This window comes from Candidozyma duobushaemuli, assembly GCF_002926085.2.
Source record: "Candidozyma duobushaemuli strain B09383 chromosome Unknown B_B09383, whole genome shotgun sequence".
Classification (NCBI taxonomy): domain Eukaryota; kingdom Fungi; phylum Ascomycota; class Pichiomycetes; order Serinales; family Metschnikowiaceae; genus Candidozyma; species Candidozyma duobushaemuli.
Window position 1 is genome coordinate 3,170,273 of NW_020289895.1, and position 21,147 is coordinate 3,191,419.

Sequence of the window (21,147 nt, forward strand, 5' to 3'; positions counted from 1 at the left end):
TAACCTTACCCAATATGTATTTTTACTAATTAGCATCCTATAGATATTCGGGACGAACCTCCTTCATAACTGTGGATATGTAGTAGGGCACCTTGTTAGCTGTCCAACTTACTGAGAAGAAGTCACTCATCTCGAACTTTTCCACTTTGAGATAATCGAGAACTGTTTTCTCTGGGCCTGCCTTATATCTTGGTGGAATGAAATTTTTCAAACTGATGATTTTAGAACCAGGCTTAAGCCCAAATAAAAGTTTCCCTACCTCAACATTGAGCGGGAATTCAAAGAGATAGTTGTTGACAAGAATAACATTGCATCTAAGGCATTTTTCTCTCACCTCCTCGTTATTGACAAATGATTGCGATAGAGCAAAAGACACATTCATTGCATTAAGACCCAATGCCTGAATTTTCCTTTGCAAAAATAAGTTTTGAAGATTCGTCAACATTGATGCATGTGACATGATTTCACAGCCACCACTCTCTTTGACTCCAAATTCTAAAGCTGCCTGGAAAGTGGTGTTTCCAACACCAGAACCTAAATCATAAAACAGGTGTGTTGGTTGAAGTCCGACCTTAGTAAGCACTTCGGAGATGAATGATGGGAGTAATTCACCATAGACTTCAGCAGTGAAGGCCTTATATGAACGAAGTTTCCTTGAGTTTGGACCGACAATTCTTGTATATGCTGTGGTCAAAATTTGTTGAACAGCAAATCTTGAGATATCCTTTTGGTACGCTAGTATGCGCAAGAAGCTTTTTGGATACTCCGCAGGACGCATGTTATGGTATCTGGACTTGAGTGTGTCAGTGTTCGTACTCTCGTTTTGCATATTCGAAGCAAAGTCACCTTCAGTTCCGTTTTGGTTTGACAATGGAACATCTTGCTTTAGTTCACGAGCCTTTTTGGGCTTCCTACCACGAGGTGGTTTGGGCTTACCGTTATTGACCACGTCGAAGAAAAACTTGTTCAAGTTGAGATCAACGATCGAGTGATTTTTTCGATAGTTGAAAGGTAAGTAATACCTTATTTCGTTGTTGATATCAAAAGACGGGTCTATCCTCAACCGGTAGGGGGTGAGCTCTAACATCAACAAATTCCATCTGTCGATGATAACCATGAACTGATAGAATTTGTCATGCTCGGCACACGCTTTGAGTTTCTGGCAGTATTCCTCATAAATATGAGTCTGGAGCTCGGGAGAATGTGCGAAATAAAGAGCACTTTGTATCTGCATCATCTTCAGAATTTCGTACACTGGGTTGAGCTCGTTACTCTTGGGAAGTGCTAAAATGTATGCATCAGAGTGTTCCGGGTAGAGGAGATACCGCACTCTCACAATATTTCTTGGATTAATAATGGTGGTGCCATCTTTTTGAAGGGTAAATGGAGGAAAAGACTTTGGTAATGACTTGTAGTTCCGACTGTGAGAGACGATGACATCAATAGCCGTGTTATCAATGAGAGGTACTTGAGCCTCGGGATCCAACATCAGCGTATCTGGAGAGAAGGAAATGGTATCGGGCTCGGTCGAAATCGCGGTGATAGCGTCATTGAAGCATTGTCTGCCCTTCGTAGGAACTTGGGTGTCATTGAGGACATTTGTAGGGTCATAGGGACTTGGCTCATCCTCTTCGTCTGACACATCCGCAACATCGATCTCAGGTGTGGTCTCAGCTTCCTCTGATTCTGATTCAGACTCCGATTCACTCTCTGAATCGTCAGTGTAATCCTCTGCCTTTGGCCGACCGCGCCCTCTTCTTCCAGGACGAAGCTTCATCTTTCGTTTCTTCTCGTGTTTTCTCTTCCTCAAAAGCCGTTTCTTCTCTAGCTTTCTTTCTTCCATTTTCTTCTTCACCAACTTCATTTTTTGCCTGGATTCAAACTCAGGTACAAAATGAACAGCTTGCTTTCGTGCACGCTTCTGGCCTTGTTGAACTGTCGTACCATCGCCTGTGATACTTTGAAACCAAGAGGCGTCGGCCAAGAGAGAGTCTACCGGAGTCTTTGGTCTCTCTTGACTTCTTAGTTGTCGCTTCGATTTCGTCAGCATCGTTCTAGCCTTAACACGAGCTTGCTGCGCTTCTAAGCGCCTTTCTCTGGCTTCACGCTTAAGACGTAATGTTTCTCTTCTTTTCATCGCAGCCCTTTCGATCATGTCACGACGTCTCTCTTCGTCCATATTACTCTGCCTCCTTTTGCGTCCATCATCGACATGTGGAGAGGACTCTTTATTGCCGTCATCTTCACGACCCCGTCTTCTTCTTCCCTGACTCGAACCTGCAAGTGACGCGTACCACTGAGCCTCATACATAAGTCGCTCATTTCTGTTTGAAAACTTTTTCTGGCGAACGCAGATGATGTGAAGAGAGTTAAGCTTATCTTGAACTTCGTCCTCACCTCTGAAAATAAGCTCGTTCTGGATTTCCTTGACGGAATACTCGGATCGAATTATATTCCTTAGATAATCCAGTTCAGCCTTACTAAAAGGCACTTGATGGCTGCCACCCTTCTTCTCAATGATGGAATTCAAGCCTTGTATGATCTTTTTACCCAACGTTTTCCCACATTCATTGTAGATACCACTCTTCGTGAGATCATTCTCCAACAATCGCTCTATCAATTCATTATGCTCTGGGTCATGAGTTCTCTCCTCCACCAAAAAGTCGGGATTAGTTTTGAGTATCTTTTTGGTCAATGCTGCGATCTTATATCTGACTTGAGATGGTGTACGAAAGACCAATTCTGGTCTTATTTCATCCTCGGCCATTCTATTTTCGATGCACGTAGTGATGTAATGTACTTCACGAGCCAGCCATCTTGGCCTCATAGGCAGCCTTTTCGGGAGAAGAGCACACATGTTTGGGATGGAATCTTCGGAGAGATATTTGAGCACGTCACTTTTCATGTACTCTTGACGAGCTAGACAGGTTTCAAGTGTAGATATTATTCGCAAATTTGGCTCGATCAAGTCACTATAGTGGTCTGAAAGGTTAGCAACGAGTGCTTGAATGGCTTTCCCACTGCGAGAGAAACATTCTTCCTCGAGTCTTCTAAAATCAATAGGACCCGGGCTGAACCACTCATGCACGATCAAGTCGGTTTCGCCCTTTGTGAAGCCATCTGGTTGCAGACGAGCGAGAGCTTCTCTTTTGATCTCGTTCCATGAAAGATGTAGGTGTTTTGAAAGAAGGGTGGATTTCCGTGCATCAAACTCTAGGCACTGATTCAACTCATTTTCCTCATTTAAAGCCGTCAAGCCCAGAGGCGACATGTTCTCCAGACTTTCTGGTGTCATGAGGCCATGCTGATCACTTGATGTTTGTTCATAGCTGATTTTCATGATGCTTTTTCCGGGAGCTGTGTTTGTAGACACCGACTCAGTTTGTTCATGGGGTAACTGCGATGATGACTCTACGCCCACGGAGCTTGCCCTGGTGGAAATCTTCAGCTCCAGATCCTCACTTTCTGAGTTCAAAAGTTGAGCTAGTTTGAGTGGCATGTTCCTTCCGTCTGGGGCTTCTGAAGACACGCTTTTTTCTGAAACGGTCTTTGAGTCTCCATTATGTCCCCTTTGAGCTTGCCGCGGGCTTATTCTAACCGAAAACTCCATATCTAGATCACGGCTCTATTCTAGATGAGGAGGTGGTTGTCAGATATTTTTTAACCGGTAGTGGGGATATACGGATCAACTTTTAGAAAGACGCGCTTTCGCACCTACGATACCCTATATCAGCGGTGTTCGCATTGATTATATAAAGATGTCTAATAGCTCTAAAGCTTGCTCGCCCGGATTCCATTGAGTCTAAATTTGAGGTCTTTAAGAACTTTGCTGTCTGGCTTCCAGCGATCAAACAGGTCGTAAAGCTCGTCAATCTCCTCGACTCCACTCTTTCTGAGTTCCAGTGCATGTCCCACGGTGATTGCACCATCAGAGAGAGGCCAATTTTTCTCAATATTGAAAATAAAACCGCGCAAGCACCACGGCAATAAATAGGGGTTGGTACCGATCTTGCTGATGTTATACTCTTTCACGTAGATCTGATTCGTAACTGGCGGTTTCGCAATGGTAACAGCATTCTCTGATGGGGTCAGAATCGTGTGAGGAGGAACAACGATGTCGTCAGTGCATAATGCAAACTTGATGCCCAAGTCGTATACTTTACCATCGTTGTAGATTTTGGAGTGCCCTCCACCTGTAAGGGGTCCTGCCAAAACAGTGCTGACCTCCTTGATGACATTATTGTCAAAATAACCGAGGTTTTGCAACTGGCAACAAAGCGAGACAAGCTTTTGAATAAAGGCTGGCGTCTTCGATGAGTGGTCAATATAACAAGCTCTGTAAATATTGGGGTGGAAAATGTGAGACGCAAGCGCTGAATATAAAGGAACTAGCTGATCGTTGATGGAGCCGATGAAACATAGCTTGACATTAGCATTAATTATCGTTTGCATAGATTCCTTGTAGGTGATGGACTGCTTGCTATCGAATTTTGTCAATTCGAATAACTCATTCAAGGAGTTGTGCTCGATAGCGGAATAAGCTTTCATAAAAAACGTCTTGTCACTTCCATAGAATGGACCATTATTGATACCAGCCATTCCAAGAAGACCGATTCTTTTATAATTAGGATTTTTGAGGACACCCAGTTTGATGAGTTTGGCAAAGAGGATGATGGAAACGACGCAACCTTGTGAATGCGATGCGATGTAGATGAAGTCAGCCTCATTTAACTCTCTTTCCCATTTCTTCAAAATTTCGAAGAAAAACTCAACTCTATCAAAGATCTTTCCTTCCTTCTCGAGAGCAATTTTTTGAATGCTGACACTATTCGCCTCCCTTTCGTTGATAAGATCATTCTCAACACAGTATCTAATAACAGCTTTTTCTGCTTCGTTGGCAAACTTCAAAGATGTACCAGTAGGCGAGCCAATAAGAGGTCTAATCATTCGGGTAGGGAAAAAGCCATGTACACCAATGATAAGAATTTTCTTGATCTTCTTGGAAGGACCTGCCCTCGATGAAGCGGCTTCTTGTTGACCTGAAGTAGCTCTTGCGGACAGCAGACCACGGTTGTTGATTAAAAGGTTGCCCATGGCATCATTAGTAATTGAAATCGTGTCGTCATCCTCGCCAGACAGCTTCTTCTGTCTTTTAGGGGCATTCTCCTGACCCATGTCTTGATGTTGGCCATAGCTAGGCAAACTTGAGGACTTGTGATGTGAAAGCTTTGAAAGAGACCTTCCATAGAGTTTATAACTTCTTTCACTGATAGACACAAATTCTCTCTCCTTAATTGACTGGGTGTGCTCTCCGTCTTCCGACTCTTCCTCGTCTCCTTGAGCTTGATTGCCAAACCCAAAGCGAGACGATAAATGTGACAAAAAGCCCTTCCAGTTTTTGATATCAAAAGATTGGGGCACACTTGATACGTTGTCAGGGGACGAGCGAGGCCTCACGGAGCTCTGGTGATGCAAGCAGGAGCGCCAGTCTGGAACAATTATATTCTCTTTGAGGTTCTCGTTCTTATGGGTGTTGATTTTCTGAAACTGCTTCGCTGAGTCATGGGGTTTATACAACACGGCGTCGTCTTCAGGCTTTGATTGATCAGGCTGGGATGTCACAGCAGCATTTCCTTCCTCCTGAGACGCAGCCTGCTCCTTGGTGCTTTCGTTAGTGCCTCCAAAGAGGTCGTCCTTAGAAGGAATGGAAGGTGTGGAACTGACAATAGCATTGGTTGCAGAAAGTGGTTTCTCTGGCTCTTTCTTGCCCTTTGAATTGTCATCAGACCCATTGCTTCCATTGGATGTATTGGAGCCGTTCCAAAAGCTCCACAGCTTTTTGCGGTTGCCATTCGAGTGGCCCACATGGTCATCTATTTCGTCATTGCTATTACTCTCATTTTCATTCTCATCAGTATCTGCCAGGTGGTCCTCATCATCGTGGTTGTCCTCGTCCCCATCCCTTTTCTCGTCATTCGAATCGCTCTCAGAACCCAACCTATTTTTGGGACCCCAACTGAGCCAGTTGCCTTTGCTCATAGAAGCAAGCGACGATGTTGACGCCTTGTGATTCAAAGGTTTGGAAAGATTTGACTTCTTCCGAGGACTGTGATTCTTTATCCGGCCTTTGGATTCTAAATCACCAGTAGAAGCAGATGTGTGGATCTCACTGCCTGGGTTTGGCCGAGCAAGCAGAGAGTCAGTATTCAGCTCCAAGGTGGGATTATGCTCTTCGGCTTTTGCCGGAAGGCTTGATGAAGAGCTGTTCCACTTAGGGAGCCACGAGCTGCTCATACTTTGATGTGGTGTTTCTTCAAGGAAAGACTGAGAAGTAGTTGTGCCTTTTTGGTACTCCACATGTCTCCATAGATTATGCAAATGTCATGTGCAGCGGTTTGAGAAGTGCAGGATAGGAAACTACGACGCTTTCGTTGGGTTTGCTGTAAGCTTTGATTCCATGAAAAAAATTAATTTATCGAGCCCACGGTTTTTTCTAAAGATTTGAAAAAATTTTGTGTATGTACGCTGGTCTTATGCGTGATGTGTGTGTGTGTATGTGTGTTTTGTTTGGATCTCGAATACATGATTTGCGCCCTGGTCTCTTATTATGCTTAAAGTCTAACCTGGACGAATGCGTTTTCAGCTAAGTGCTTCCGTTCTTTATGTTTTCTATTTTTTTGGAAAGCTACTCAGTGACTTTTAGTTGCCAAAAGCTCCCTATACTGTGCGATGGTATCCTCGGAAACACCGGATCCTCCACAGATGATGAAGATGATAACGTCGTCTGACTTGAGTTCACCGAAAACTTCGAGCAAGTCTTGTCTTCTTGTAGAAGCAACAACAGTGACTCCGCACGCGGGCTCAACCAACCCTCCAACTTTGTCATAATAGTCGACAGTTCCCGCCAATGCCTCTAGATCGTCGATTTGTTTTCCAAAGGAAGGATATGTTCTGCTATTTTCCAAGCTCGTCTGTGAAACTGATGGAGCAGCAAGACAGTTGACTATAGTATCCAACTTGCTTAAAGTCACGACTCTGCCGGCCTTGAGTGCCTCACCAAAGGCCGGTGTTTGGTAGGTCTCAATTGCCATAACGGGGACGTTGTTAAGACCCTTGTTCCGCTTGAGTCCCTCGATAACACCATTGAATAGCCCACCTCCGCCAATGCTAAGAACAATTCCCTTCACCTTGGAAACTTCGATGTTATGCTCACCGAGTTGTTCAGCTATCTCGTCAACCATTTCACCGTGACCGTCCCAAAGGACCGGGTTGTCAAATGGGTGGCAGTATACTGGATGAACATCCTTAGGAGCTCCCCCAATAACGGTGTCTCTGAGGTAGCTATTGGCTTCGCCCCAGTGGGCTCCATGGATCACAACATTGGCTCCGTAGTTTTTGAGCTTATCTATTGAGATCTGTTGGGAGGTAACGGGCAAAACCACTGTGCAAGGAACGTTGTGGTGCTTGCTAGCGTATGCAGAAGCCAAACCGGCGTTTCCTCCTGAGGAGGAGAATATATGTGGTTTCTGACCTTCAGCTTTGGCCTTCTCTATAGAATCAGCGATAAGCTTACTCATGCCTCTGAGTTTGAAACTGCCAGAAGGCTGGTCCAATTCTAGTTTATAGAGGAAACGGCAAGGACCTTCGACTTTGCTGCTGACATCCACTAATTGGGTTTTGATGCTCGGAAGAACCATACTGATGTAGCAGTAGATAACTAATCTATCGCACTGCATCACTCACCTCACATATTCCGTTCGGTTCCATGCCGCCACTCAAGTTTTCCAAATCAGAAGAGTATTTGAAAATCGACGCTGACGCTGAAAGGCAAGTCCTCGATGCCTATGCCGAGACATTGGACGAGTCGAATGTCGAAGATATCTATCTCAAGCACCTACCGATCATCTTCCACAAGCTTAGTATACCACACTGCTTCACCAGAGATATAGACAATTGTGTCCAATGGTTCTATGACACCCACTTTAATGGAATCCCAGGCGATAGCAATAAGGCTAGGAAGACCAGGCTGTTGTTACAGCAATTGACAATTTCAACTACCAGGCATGGCGAGCTAGACGTCTCCGACATCATCGATATCGATAAGCTTATCATAGTTGGCAATCGGCTTGTAAAGTTTAGAGATCACTTTCCGGAGATCAAAAATGCCTGGCGTCTTTTCCTTGAAGCATCCAGTGGAAGCAAGGTCAGTGACTCTAAACTTCTCAATGAGACACTCTCACTCCAGGACCTCAAGAAGGTCAAAGAACATTTGGATCTCGGTGATGTCAGTGATCTGATTCTTATTGACATGCTAGGTTGTGGAACTACGACGTTGGAAGGTGAAGTCCTCAACTATGATGCTAACGTTTCAGGGCTAGCTGTCGGAATTAAAGATTTTGCCGAGATTTTAGGTCAGATTGGACAACTTGATTGAAAAAAATCATCGAATATATAGGGAATCAGGTTTTTCACATTCAGCATAGATATAGAGAATGCGATGGCTGCAACTATTTGATATCGCGAACTAAACTCCAACCGGTCAATGGGCCACTCAGATGTGCAGACTCGATTAATAGACCTGTTCCTTGCGGAGCTTGAGCAAATACAGACTTCAGATGAGCCTATTAACTTCAATAACACCAATCAATTGGATGCTCTTTTGTCCTACCTTGAGAACTCAGATGTGTCTCAATTCACACCAGTGCCATCTGAGATTGTTATTCATATCCTATTGACATTAGCATGCCGTTCTCCCCAGTCGTCGAAAACTCGTGGCACCGTAAGCAGTGATGACGGCATTGAAGTACTGTCGCTGTACATGAGAGAAATCAATGACAAGTACGAGCATAACCTAACAAAGGACCTGCTACAACGAAGAAGCGCTAACATTCTAGATAAGTACGTCGATCTCATACAGTCCAGTGAAAGTGACCACGCCTTGAAGCTATATCAAAACTTTCAAGATGTCCTACGACCAATCTGCAATGCCTCTATACACTTTTCCAGGCCTAGGTCGAAGCCAGAGTCGAAAGAGGAAACCCCTGTGGTGGAAGTCATTCAGGATTCAGAGAGCGACGTCGAGGACGATGACCTTTCAGCTGGTATGGAAATTGAAACGTCCCTGAAATACCATCAATTTGGTCTACCGCAGAAGAATGTGATCTCGTTGTCTGACATTGGTAGTAAAACGACAGGCTTGGGTGAGGCGACATCCCTTTTTCAAAATATGCCACATCTTCTGGCCCAAGCTACTCCTGAACCTGAGCAACTCTCTCCAGAGGGGCGACCAAAGAAGCAAAAGGTCGAGAGAAATCCATTAGAGTTCGTAAAGCTTTTCGATGACCACCTTATAGTCAGCAGGTTGATGAATCTGAAAGACTACAACCTCTGGGATCTCCTACGATGGGCTTTCACTTGTTGCGGCGACTCAAGTCAGTACCAGAAGTTTCTATTTAATTCGAGCAACACTTCGCTACACCATATTTGGGAAACTTATAGTCTGACCCTTCGGATTATATTGAAGTTTCTCAAGATTCAGCATGATGTCTCTCAAAAAAGACAAAAGCGTTCATTTTTGGGTTGCCTTCTTACTCAGCTTGGGAGAAACCAGGATTGGTATGAACGTCTTGTCGACGTTGCTTTTACTGGATTGGGTTTGCTGACTCAAGATAGACCATTTCCATGCTATCCTAGAGAGAGAAGTCTCATTAAGAATGACGTTAATACGAATGGCTCAGTAGGCCTACGATCTAAGGTTGACTACGACGATAACATTGAGTCATTGCATTTGAGAGCCCATTTGGTGGCTCTATTCCTCTACCAAGAAACGAACAGATTTCATAAGGTTGATCTTGTGACACAATTGTCCAACAAACTTCTCATGTTTGACAAAGATACAATATTTGCATTTCTTCAGCGACTTAACACGCAACTGTTTGTTCCAAAACAGGTGCTAGATAAATTCATTCTCATGGTGTATAATAAACTTGTCATCACCATTGTCGGCTCAGAGGATCTAGCGTACAATTTAATAGGGTACCTGGACCCTACATCCACAAGGATCGAAAAATTGACAAGGCTATTCAAATCAAGTGAATTATACGACGGCCTTGTGCACGACTCAACCTATAAAGACTTCAATGATTTCAAGCGTTGTTGGGACATTTGCATTGGTCTTTGCTATGAAATGATTAAGTTTATTGTCACTAGCGAAGTTTTGAAGGAGCATCAACTAGACTTAAAGGTTTACGAAGATATCTTGTCTGCGCTCCACACATTCAAAGACATGAGTGAGCGTCACTACATTGAATTTCTCGAATCAAGGTCATGGAATGCGTCAGGTTTGGACGACGAAATTAATTTTATTCTCGAGGACGAGGAGATCGAGTCCAGCAGACTACAATTTTGCAAGGAATGCAAACATGACAAGTATTTGTCGTGGATTTCGATGTTTAGACCTCTTAGTAAATCTAAATGATATGCTTAACCTTGAAGTAATGCCTCAAGTACTGGATTTGCCAGCCGCCCAAGCCGATCAAGGCAAGGACAATGAGCACAGAGAACCATTTGACTCTGGAGTTCGTGCTCTCGTTGGTGTCTCTCATTCTCGCCTCTCTGTTTTTCAAATACAGCAATTGGTGTGCAATCTCGCTGGTCATTTCAGCGATTCTTCTCAATTCAACCTCGGCAGGTTGCAACTTCTCGGCAGCCTGGACAGCATTCCAGTCTCTGGCAGCAGCACCGCTCTCCACGTCAATCTCGATTTCTCTGGTCAAGTATACTCTGTTACGGCCGGGCTCAACGCGATTAGTGAGACAGATGTCAATGGCAGCGGCATCTTGTGTGGTAAAAACGGCTCTGACCTCACCACTGATGTCATCTTTTTTGTAAAATCTGTTTCCAAGTGTGTCATGAACGGTCAACAGCAATTGCTGGCCATCTCCACGGTATCCAGTGGTCTTGAGGTTGACAACGACCATCTGATCTCTGCCAACGAAATCACGAATACACGTTGGAGTTGGGTCTTGCATGGCAGGCAACTCCACCTGTAAAGCCAGTACAAGGGACACAAGGAACGTGACTGCGAGCCAGATATTGGGCATCAACATGGTTTTTTAGATGTAGCTTTGGACAACTGAGGATTGAAAAACCGTGTCAAGATCACTACGCGCGCCCCTACTCAAAAAAAAAAAAAAAAAAAAAAAAAAAACATACGTTCGGAAGTCCTCTCCGAAATCGCTTCTTACTGAAAAATACCTTCCAGACATCTGTTTGAATAGTTTTGTCGTAGCTTACTCTTTTGATTAATTTCTTGTCTGCTTATCTCGATGGAGTTCTCGTATTAACAGGTATCGCACCAGTAGGTATGCTCTAGGAAAGGCTATCAACGATCGATTTGTATTGGCATAAGAGTCAAGCCCTTTTATGCCTTGCTTTACACTTGAAGGAAGTACCTCAAATTCAGTCTTGGTATTTTATTTGTCATTTGTTTTTGATCCATCAGGGCATACACCATTTGGCTGCGAAATGCGGAAACAAATCCCAACTCTTGTAGATTTTCGCGTTACTTCAAATCAATGTCATGACCTTGCACCTAGCAAAATAAATGAAATAAAATGTAGTACCCTTAAATTTCTTTTTGAGAGTCTGGATAGACCGCTTCAGCTCTTTTTCCCATCTACTAAACCAGTTAGTGGCATCACGGATGTACGGGTGTCAAGTATACATTATGCGAAAAATCTCTATAGCGATCCTAAGATTCACACCTTCAAGAGACCATGGCCAAGAACGCTAACTTCTCGGTGGTGAAGCTCATCTCTGCCGCCAAAACCGGCTATGAGAAGTTCTTCAGAATACGCAAAGGTTCGCCCAAGCTTAATCTCATCCTATATGATCCAAGAGCTAAAAGACATTGTCTTTTCACCGAGGCGAAGAAGAGAAAGCTCGCCAACCCTCTAGACAGAGACTTCTTGGGAAGACATCGCTAGAAGATTTCACAATATCCTTACGTCGTCATGTACATAGCAGCATCCGCTAATATAATGGTTATCTATCCTGGTCTATGTACAATCTAATTATCAGAACAGTACCAGCTTCCACTCTTGGCTTGGAGCTTCGACATCACCGATGACGGTCTTGATAGAGATATCGGGCTTCAAGAGATACTTCTCGTTAACGTCTTGCAAATCGCTGAGACCGACATCTAAAAATCTCTCTCTTCTTTCCTGCTTCATTTCATCCGTGATGCCCTCCAAGAAAAGATCAGACCCTTGGCTCGAGATATGGCTAGGGGCATCAACGCTTTGGAAAATCGCGAGCTTTGCCTCTTGCAAATCTTTATCGCCCCACTTAGCGTTGGCAAGGTTGTCTTTAGCAATAGAAGCAGCCTCCGTGAATGACTTGACAGACTTCAAACCATGAGGATCTCTGTAGGAGTAAAAGTTGAGGGTTCCTCCCAAGCCATCGTAGCTGAGTCCTCCACCGTAAGCACCGTTGGATTCCCTGATGACAGAATGCAAGTGCTTGAATGTAAGGATCTGTGAGAGAACTTGCAATGCAGCTCCGTCCTTTGAGGTGAAAGCGGCACCTAAGTGAGCAAGAGAAGCGTAACTCACTTGCAACGGCAATTTGAGAACTGTATTCGAGCCGTTAGCTGGGCTAAAGCCTGCGGTAAGATCCTGTAAAACGTTTCGTTGCAGTACCAGCTCGTTGGACACAAGCTTTTCGTCAAACTTCTCGATCAACTTCTCATTTTCAGCAACAGATGCTGCATCAGACACAATGTTGTAATTGAAGCCAGAAATACCATCCTCCGTATGCTTATGTAAAAGGTACTGTTGAATCTTTTTGAGAATTGGCATGATTTCTCTCGAAAGATACTCCTTTCCTTCGGTATCCAACCTCTTGTTGAGTTCCAGTATAAATTTGACCTGCTCAATTCCTCCAAAAAGATCGTTGACATACTTTGTGGGTGTTAATTGAGCGTTGCTGTAAGAGTTGGCAAAAACATGGCCTCTGTCAGAGATGTTGTTGAGCTGGTTCTGTCCGAGATTCTTGATCAAAACATTGAGCTTTTCGACAACCTCCTTGTCGTTCCCATCAAGCTTAGTATTGCTTAAAACATCTTCCCATATCTCGTACAAATGACCCGTGTTCTCCTTCAATGCCATTCCCGACATCAGATACTTGAAGTTCAACTTGTTAATGTTAAAGGGATCCGCTTTAGCAAATGTAGTAAACGTCACTCCACCTGTATATCTCTGGATCTTGTTCTCCAACTCCAAGATTGACAACTGCGATGTTCCAGCCAAGTTCGTCAAGCACAGGTTGAAAAGAGGCAAGTACTTGTAAAGCTCAACCGGAAGATAAGACAAGTCCTTGGTGGCTGTGACGTAAACAAGATCATTGGTGTTGGTGATCCTCTTTTGGATTTTTCCATTTCCACCAGCCAATTGACTAAATGTGATTTCATGGAAGTCGCCTTTGCGAGGGATGTCATCAACGGTAAGCGAAGGTAAAACTTCGACACCAGAGTCACTCTTCTTTTGTTTCTCGAGTAAGTCTTCGCCTCTTTTATGAATGCTCTCTCTGGAATTGTCATCGAGTTTTTTCTCTTCCAGCGAAAGTCTTTTCTTCTCCTCTTGCGTTAATCTTTGATTAAAGTTCTCATCCGGGATCATTGTGAATCTGAACTGCGGCGAATCTTCATTCAAAATTGTTTTTTCAATGATGTTCGAGAATATTTTTAGGCCATTCTCTTCATAATCTTTCTTAAAAGTATTGAGAATGTGGTCAATCTTCAAAGCATTGATTGGATTGGCACCGTTCGTCCACAGAGGCACGAGTGAAGACAACAAGCCCACACCGAAATCAGGTTTGTGTTTCTTGAACCCCAATTCAATTTGATGAATCATTGCTTCAACCCTCTCGTGATACGAGCTTTCCTTGCCACGCGCAAGCTCGGGAATAACTCTGTCGATCAATATGTTGCGAATCTTTGGACCGAGTTCCTTGACTTTTTCTTTTGAAAGATTACTGAGACCCAATGTGAAACTCATCATTGCTGTCATAGAGTCGAAGCCGGTATTTGGAGAGAAGTCCTCACCAAAACCAGTCTCGATCAACTCCTGGTAGAATGGGGCGTTGTGGCCATCGAGGAGAAGAGTACTTAAAATCCTCCATTTGAAAACATCGTATCTCATAGACTCATCGAGAGGGTTGCCGAGATACCACGTAATGGAAGACTTTAACTGTTCCTCTATGGGCTTGGTGGTCATGGGATCAACCACACCAGGAACTTCAACGTCGAATTGCTTTGACTTATCAAGTTCAAAGATTGGTTTCTTCACTTCTCGATGACCATTTGACTTGCTTCTGCCAAAGTCCGCAAAAAAGTCATCGAGCTTCTTCAAATGGGCTTCAAGTGGAAGGTTACCGTAGGTGAAGGTCCTACCGTAGGAGGGATTGTAGTTTTGCTTGTGGAAAGCTTGGAGTTCCTGAAATTTGAGATCGAGGATTTTGCTTGGATCGCCTCCTGAATTATTCAAACTTCCATAGATGGCCTCTTGGAACTTGATCCAGAAGAGATACGCAGAGTTTGAGTACTGGCCCTTCATCTCGTTGAACACCACACCTTTATATTCCATGGGGCTCGCCTTATCCGTCATATCCAGCTGCTCCATTCTCCAGGCCTCTTGTAAAAAGTCTTGGTGGTTCAAGAGCGGATCAAAGACCAAAGACAAGTAGACGTCCATCAAATTGTAGAAGTCGGTCTTGTTAGTGGTTGCAAAGGGATAGAATGTGTAGTCATGGCCCGTCATGGCATTCATGAAGTTGTTTAAAGACCTGTTTAGCATTTTGAAGAACGGATCGTTCACTGGGTACTTTCTGGAGCCACAGAGTGTGATATGCTCCAAGATATGGGGAGTTCCTTTAGCATCTAAGGGGTTAGTCTTTAAGGCAACGGAAAACACATTGTTCTTGTCAGCGGGAGCATCCAAATGTAAATGCTCCAGCCCTGTTCTCTGATGTTCCAACCTCACGGCGGTCAAAGAGAACTCCGGCACCTTCTGGACTTCCTTGATAGTATAACCATGGAGCTTTTCACCCATCTGGTAAATGTTTGATGATTCTCCAGCTGCTGCCGTTGCTAGGCATCGCAGCTGGATGGACCGGCGAAATATGGAGCCGACCTTGCTTGTTAACATGGTCTTTGCAAAATAGAGTAAGCTAATGGCAAATACTTAAGTGCGCGCATACTAAGAGGCTACCATCTAGAACTGATGAGCATACTGATAAACAAAACCATATACATCCCCAAAAACTCCTTAACTAACCCCCTTCTTTATTGCTCCTTTTTCAACCACGGATAAATCTCTGCGTAGATTTCTTTGGCGTTTCCACTGATGATATTGCCATGACACTGAACGATGGTGTCGAAGTCAAAGGCATCATAGACCAACCTGATTGACTGCTCACCTGCAGCTGTCCATGTACGGGCAAAAACAAAGTGTATGAACCAACCGAGCCAGCCTCCTGCTTTAATCTCACCAATAGCCCATGAAAGTCCTGTGAATGGGTTGTATTGGTGAGGGTATCCTGTTGCAGGAGAGTAACACTCGTAATTTCCTTCGTTGTCTGGTCTGCCACAGTCCATGATGAGGTCACCCTCGAAAAGCATGTGGAGATTCTTTTCGTAAATGACGACCTCCCGGTTTTTATGTTCTGCCATGTAGACGAACTCCAAATTGCCCCAAAAATCGCCAGTCGCTCCAAACTTGGCTTTAGCGTCTTCACCCTTGATCACCTTGTTACTGTCTTCGGCGGTGAACTCGTGGTGGATTATCGAATCCTTGCCCAATACGCCCTCACCCCCGACTATCTTGATATCAGGGAACTTCTCCAAGTACGACTCTGCCACCAAATTGTGTTCTTTGTTCACCACAAAGAGATGTGTCACTTTGAGGTTGTCTTTCCTTCTCACTAAAAGGTCTATGGCCTCGTCAATGTAGTCGCCGTAAGGAATTGGCGACCATAGGATAATCTCGTTGCCGTAGCGGAGTATAGACATTCTGTTACCAATATTGGCCACATTGACCATTGCGAACGGAACAGCCAAGGTGACCACATTATGAGCGACCTTTTTGATCGAAGGTTTCAAATCTTTGGGATAACCCATGTTAAGCTTATTTGTATTTGATTGTTGTATCGCCCCTGTCTAAGGCACACTCCACCATATCCTCCTGCACACCCCAGTTCTTCGTGTATTCTGCGCAGGGTTTTAGCGGCCGCGCGTGCCTCGAGAACTAAGCCAGACACAACGAGCTTGGTACTGTTGGAATTTAGACAATATGAATATTCATTCTTGCTTTATTTGCACAAAAGAGACTTTCTGGATGCAGATGCACTCAATTGAGGTTTGAAAAGGCCGAAGAAGTTAGACTGATTGCTAAATATTTCATCAATAGCCTAGCTATATTTGCCGAGAGCTGAGTAATCGAGTGATGCTTTTGATGGTGACACAAAGCTCTATCTCGAAATCCTCAGGTGCAACTATTCAGTGCTACCTGCTGCACGTAACAATTGAGTTTAATATTCGAAAGCCGTAGACATATAGTCGGAATAAGCATCTGTTGCCAAAAGCAGACCGATTTTCTGTATCATTCTGTAATCTTCTAGTTTCAACATTTTTTTCATTTTCGGAGACAATTGCGTCCATTTCTTGGGGTGGTCGTCGGTCAATCCAGGTACCGATCTCACGTGCGATTAGCCGACCGGTACCGGCATTGCGATAGGCGATGCGACTAACCGTTGACACATTGGTTCTTTTGCAAGATAAACTTCATGACATTTGACATCTGATAATATAAAGTTTTTTAAACCTACTGGAGTTCTCTGAAAAACACTATCGTTGTGAAGGATATATCAAAAACGCACTCTATCTACCTCTTCATCCACTTCCTATTACGTCAGAGTCAGTTCAGTAACACCCTCTGAACGCCTTCTGAAAGCCTCTAAAAGATCAAGCTGGTAAAGCAGTTCATTTCATATCCCATATAACTCGCCAAATTTGCAAACTCAACAAGAACTCACCTCTCTTTGTTCGGACCCGGTGGATCACAAATTTTTCACCTCCGCGACACTCCAAACTCTTATCCAACCTTCTTTCACACTCACTCCATGAGCCAGAGGGAAAAGTCCATAGCACAGGAGGTATCCACGCTAGGCGGCTTCATAGCTGGCGGCATTGCCGCTTGTGGCGCCGTGACTTTCACCAATCCTATCGAGTTGATCAAGACCAGAATGCAGCTTCAAGGTGAACTCACCAGTAAACAGAACGCTCAGAAGCTCTACACGAACCCTTTGCAGGCTCTGGTGGTCATCTTCAGAAACGAGGGTTTGCGTGGTTTACAACAGGGTCTTTTATGTGGTTATGTCTACCAACTTGGGCTCAACGGATGCCGTATTGGACTTTACGAACCCAGCAGATTCTACTTGACCAAGTTGTTCAACCCTGGCTCTCTCACCGGCGATCATTACAGTGATGTGCCTCAAAATCTTTTAGTCAACGTGTTTGCAGGTTTCATCTCGGGCTCTGCTGGTGCAGTGATGGCCAATCCGTTCTTTCTTATCAAAACAAGAATGCAGTCTTTCAACAAAGCAAGCGCTTCGCTCAAGGTCAGTGTCGGTGAGCAAACTCACTATAAAGGACTCTACGATGGCTTGAAGCAGATTTTCGGGACAGAAGGTGTCAAGGGTCTCTTCAGAGGAACCGATGCTGCTGTGTTACGTACCGGTGCCGGTTCCGCTGCCCAGTTGCCGGTTTACAATTTTACCAAGAATTACCTTTTGGATCACAATCTCATGGCCAATGGCACTATTGGGTTGCATTTTGCTGCTTCATCCATGGCAGGCTTGGGTGTGGCTATCGTGATGAATCCATGGGATGTGGTGTTGACGAGACTATATAACCAAAAGGGTGACCTCTACAAGGGTCCAATCGACTGTTTCGCCAAGACCATCAAAATCGAAGGCCCTACAGCTTTATACAAGGGTTTCTGGGCGCAGCTTTTCAGAGTGGGGCCCCACTCGATCTTGACCTTGATGTTCATGGAGCAGTCCATGAAACTAGTCTACGCTGTGGAGCGTAGATTCACATAATATTTATTAGACACATAGAAAGTGACCATACACATAGTTTAGAGCTATATAGACAAGGCCCACAATATGGCTGCGAAATCGATGACAACTTCACAGCAACATTTGAAGGGCCCGATTTGAGCAATTCAAGCACGACATCTGATTTTCGAAATGGGCCAAGGATTCGTCAAATCTCATCTTCCAGCATTATGTAGGTTACTTTATCATGACACCAAGCAGCTGCTGGTGCTTTCGGTGTGTACATTACGATGTGCATTGAGAAGTCAATCTCACCTATCCCTACTACTTTCTTCCCATGACCAAAACAAGACCAGCCGCCAGGTTGATGCAAGCTAGTGCCCAATGCGCTGAGCTTGGTGCTGCTTATGGAAATTGCGTTCTCGCCACATACAACAACATGAACAAGGACTCTTGCAAAAAGGAGTTCGATGCCTTCAGAAGCTGTGTGTCAAAGAGTCTAAAAAGAAAGTGATATAAAAATTGCATCAACTCCCATACATATACATATATTTTTGATATTAAATCGTGTACCTGAACATTGGGTTCTCCATGTCGGTCAAGTCGGCGAACTCGTGGTTTTCGATCTGCTGGAATTCTAGATAGTCAGTGGCACGTTCGTCTCTTCTCTTGTTCTCGCGAGCCATGAGAATCCAGATGACGATCATAATTAAGGTTGCACAGGCAGAGGTTACCACCATGGCGATCTTGGCGCCAGAGTAGCCGGGAGCCTGGGAGTCAATGAAAGTTTGAGGTCCAACCAAGTTACCCACACAGTATCCAATCAAGAAAATGGCATTCACGGTAACCTTCTTGGTGTGGCCAGCCACGTTCGAAGCACAGGACGACAAACCGCAAATCATCACAAGTGGACACAAGTAGAACAAACAGTAACCGGCCAACTGGGCTTGTCTGTTCTCCACAAACGCAACCAAGCAAAGAGCCATGATGACAATCACCGACACAGCGGTAGCCCAGAACAATCTGTTGGGGTAGTACTTGTACAAGTATGCAAAACCAATACAGCCCACCACCTCCACAGCACCGGGTATCATCTGCATTTGAAGAGTTTTACCCACACCGTAGCCAAAGTCCTCGTTAAGCAAAATGGACCCAAAGTTTGTAAGACCACCGTTGGGGATGTTGTTGGCAACGGCGAGGAAGAAATAAAGCCATGTCTTGACGTCAGTGAGAGCCTCAATGAGCTGGTATTTTTTGAAGTGCTTGTTACCGAAACCCTGCTGGTTGACTCTGATTCTCTCGACAACCTGGCTCTTCTCCTTGTCGTTAAGGAACCAGGCCTCGGTGGGCTTGTTGGGGATATGGAAGAAAATAACGACACCCAAGGCGATGGTGATGGCACCGGTGATTATGAAGATCAACTTCCAGGCATCGATCGAGTAGCTGTCCATGTTGGCGTGAAGATTGTAAGCGACGGCACCAGAACCGATGACAAGACCGAGACCGTTGAAGGAGAACCACAAGGCAGTTCTCAAGAAGACTTCGTCTTTTCTGTACCACTGAGAAGTGACAATGACGAAAGCTGGGGTAACGGAGGACTCAAAGGCACCAAGAAGCGTTCTCAAGGCTACGAAACCGGCGTAGTTGGGAACGGCATGCAACATCAAAATGATACCCCAGATGATAATATAGATAGAAACGGTGGTGATGACAGGGAACCTTTGCAAAGTGTATGCACAGGGGAATTCAAGGGCCAAGTAACCAAGATAAAACGCAGAACCAGTCCACGCGTACATGTCACCTTCCATTTTCAAGTCCTCTCTCAAGCCCATGACGGCGGCGTAGGAGTTGGACATCTTGTCCATGAACTGGACCGAGTACAAGAGACAAATGAGCGGCAAGAGGTACAAGTCGATTTTGCGGACCAACTTGCGGTCTGTCTCTGGGTCGAGCTCGACCTTGTCGCCATCGTGGGACATGACATACTCCATGGCATCGTCGCCAGTGGTGGTCAAATGAATGGGCTTGCCAGTGTGGGGAGATACGATGGTGGTGATTTCGTTCTTCTGGCTTTCGACATCAGCCGGGGCGATAGACACGGAGGTCTTCAGTTTTTCGTCGCTACCCATGATTAGAGATGGAGAGGAAAAAAAATTTTACTGGGGCATGGATGCTTTTTTATAATGGAATGTGGAACTGATAAGCACAGGCGATGATGATGCAATGTTGAACCGAGCGCCTGTACTGAAGGTTGCAAAATAGGCGCTGTGACGATAGAGTCAATTGTTTTTTTAAGTGGGGCAGCCGCAGGCCACCAGTCTCAGGGAAAAAAAAGCCCACTCCGATTGCGGAGAGCACGAAACAGGCAGGATGTGTGGAATTCGGCAGCTCCAAAAGTCCGAGCTCCAGCTTGCCAGAGGTGGTTTTTATTCGAACGGTGGGAATTTGCAAAGAAGGTTTTATCGTCTCAGCGAACACTGCTGTTTACCAGCTTGCAGCAGGCTTTATCGCGGTGCGAATCGGCCATTTCGCCCTAGGATAAGGTGGTGGGAGGGCATGCACAATCGCAGAGATGCTGAGATCTCGAGACGCTGGGCAGGCGAGCTTTGACACAGTGACATAAGAGGGGACTGCTCGTATTGTCGTGACAGGGGGTTCAATGGCTGCAAATGCGAGGAATCTCCACCAAAGTTTAAAATATTTTTTACTCGACGGCCAACAGCTTTTTGCTACAAGGAGCAGCGTTTTTTTGCGGTAACGTAAATCCCTATTTGTGGAGGCCCCGAGGCTCCCAGGCCAAGAGGTGGGTCGATATCGCCTGGGGCGGAATTGGAGCGGCGCCTTACCCAATGCGCACAGCGAGTCCGAACAGCCATGTTCCCGATCGCGGAACTTCGTGGGGAAAATGGCTGCAAATCCGAGGACGCAGTGACTTCCCCCGTGATAAGAGGAAACGGGAGTTAAGGCGGTAGAGGGTGAAAGATGGGGGATTGGTGAGGTTTTTGAAGAAACTTCTTGGGGACAAGGCTC

General features: G+C 44.9%; 10 protein-coding genes across 10 annotated transcripts; 3 read left to right on the forward strand and 7 right to left on the reverse strand. All coding sequences in view use genetic code 12, as the record gives it.

Moving 5' to 3' along the window:
- Window positions 1-37: 37 nt before the first annotated feature.
- Window positions 38-3,499, reverse strand: DOT1 (histone methyltransferase; the record flags this gene model as incomplete). The annotated part of the gene is made up of 1 exon (XM_025481336.1): window positions 38-3,499. The coding sequence occupies one exon, from the start codon at window positions 3,497-3,499 to the stop codon at window positions 38-40; it is 3,462 nt and encodes a 1,153-aa protein (XP_025335636.1).
- A 272-nt stretch (window positions 3,500-3,771) lies between these two features.
- On the reverse strand, window positions 3,772-6,294 carry CXQ87_002844 (uncharacterized protein; the record flags this gene model as incomplete). The annotated part of the gene is made up of 1 exon (XM_025481337.1): window positions 3,772-6,294. One exon carries the CDS (start codon window positions 6,292-6,294, stop codon window positions 3,772-3,774), a length of 2,523 nt encoding a protein of 840 aa, XP_025335637.1.
- Window positions 6,295-6,689: 395 nt separating this feature from the next.
- Window positions 6,690-7,697, reverse strand: CXQ87_002845 (L-serine/L-threonine ammonia-lyase; the record flags this gene model as incomplete). Its single annotated transcript, XM_025481338.1, has 1 exon — window positions 6,690-7,697. One exon carries the CDS (start codon window positions 7,695-7,697, stop codon window positions 6,690-6,692), a length of 1,008 nt encoding a protein of 335 aa, XP_025335638.1.
- Window positions 7,698-7,765: 68 nt separating this feature from the next.
- On the forward strand, window positions 7,766-8,434 carry CXQ87_002846 (uncharacterized protein; the record flags this gene model as incomplete). Its single annotated transcript, XM_025481339.1, has 1 exon — window positions 7,766-8,434. The coding sequence occupies one exon, from the start codon at window positions 7,766-7,768 to the stop codon at window positions 8,432-8,434; it is 669 nt and encodes a 222-aa protein (XP_025335639.1).
- A 108-nt stretch (window positions 8,435-8,542) lies between these two features.
- CXQ87_002847 (uncharacterized protein) lies at window positions 8,543-10,293 on the forward strand (the record flags this gene model as incomplete). Its single annotated transcript, XM_025481340.1, has 2 exons — window positions 8,543-10,260; window positions 10,284-10,293. The coding sequence occupies 2 exons, from the start codon at window positions 8,543-8,545 to the stop codon at window positions 10,291-10,293; spliced, it is 1,728 nt and encodes a 575-aa protein (XP_025335640.1).
- A 176-nt stretch (window positions 10,294-10,469) lies between these two features.
- ERV25 (Erv25p) lies at window positions 10,470-11,108 on the reverse strand (the record flags this gene model as incomplete). Its single annotated transcript, XM_025481341.1, has 1 exon — window positions 10,470-11,108. The coding sequence occupies one exon, from the start codon at window positions 11,106-11,108 to the stop codon at window positions 10,470-10,472; it is 639 nt and encodes a 212-aa protein (XP_025335641.1).
- A 969-nt stretch (window positions 11,109-12,077) lies between these two features.
- CYM1 (Cym1p) lies at window positions 12,078-15,206 on the reverse strand (the record flags this gene model as incomplete). Its single annotated transcript, XM_025481342.1, has 1 exon — window positions 12,078-15,206. One exon carries the CDS (start codon window positions 15,204-15,206, stop codon window positions 12,078-12,080), a length of 3,129 nt encoding a protein of 1,042 aa, XP_025335642.1.
- Window positions 15,207-15,343: 137 nt separating this feature from the next.
- CXQ87_002850 (uncharacterized protein) lies at window positions 15,344-16,177 on the reverse strand (the record flags this gene model as incomplete). The annotated part of the gene is made up of 1 exon (XM_025481343.1): window positions 15,344-16,177. One exon carries the CDS (start codon window positions 16,175-16,177, stop codon window positions 15,344-15,346), a length of 834 nt encoding a protein of 277 aa, XP_025335643.1.
- A 1,001-nt stretch (window positions 16,178-17,178) lies between these two features.
- On the forward strand, window positions 17,179-18,159 carry OAC1 (Oac1p; the record flags this gene model as incomplete). The annotated part of the gene is made up of 1 exon (XM_025481344.1): window positions 17,179-18,159. One exon carries the CDS (start codon window positions 17,179-17,181, stop codon window positions 18,157-18,159), a length of 981 nt encoding a protein of 326 aa, XP_025335644.1.
- A 518-nt stretch (window positions 18,160-18,677) lies between these two features.
- Window positions 18,678-20,246, reverse strand: CXQ87_002852 (uncharacterized protein; the record flags this gene model as incomplete). Its single annotated transcript, XM_025481345.1, has 1 exon — window positions 18,678-20,246. One exon carries the CDS (start codon window positions 20,244-20,246, stop codon window positions 18,678-18,680), a length of 1,569 nt encoding a protein of 522 aa, XP_025335645.1.
- Window positions 20,247-21,147: the final 901 nt, after the last annotated feature.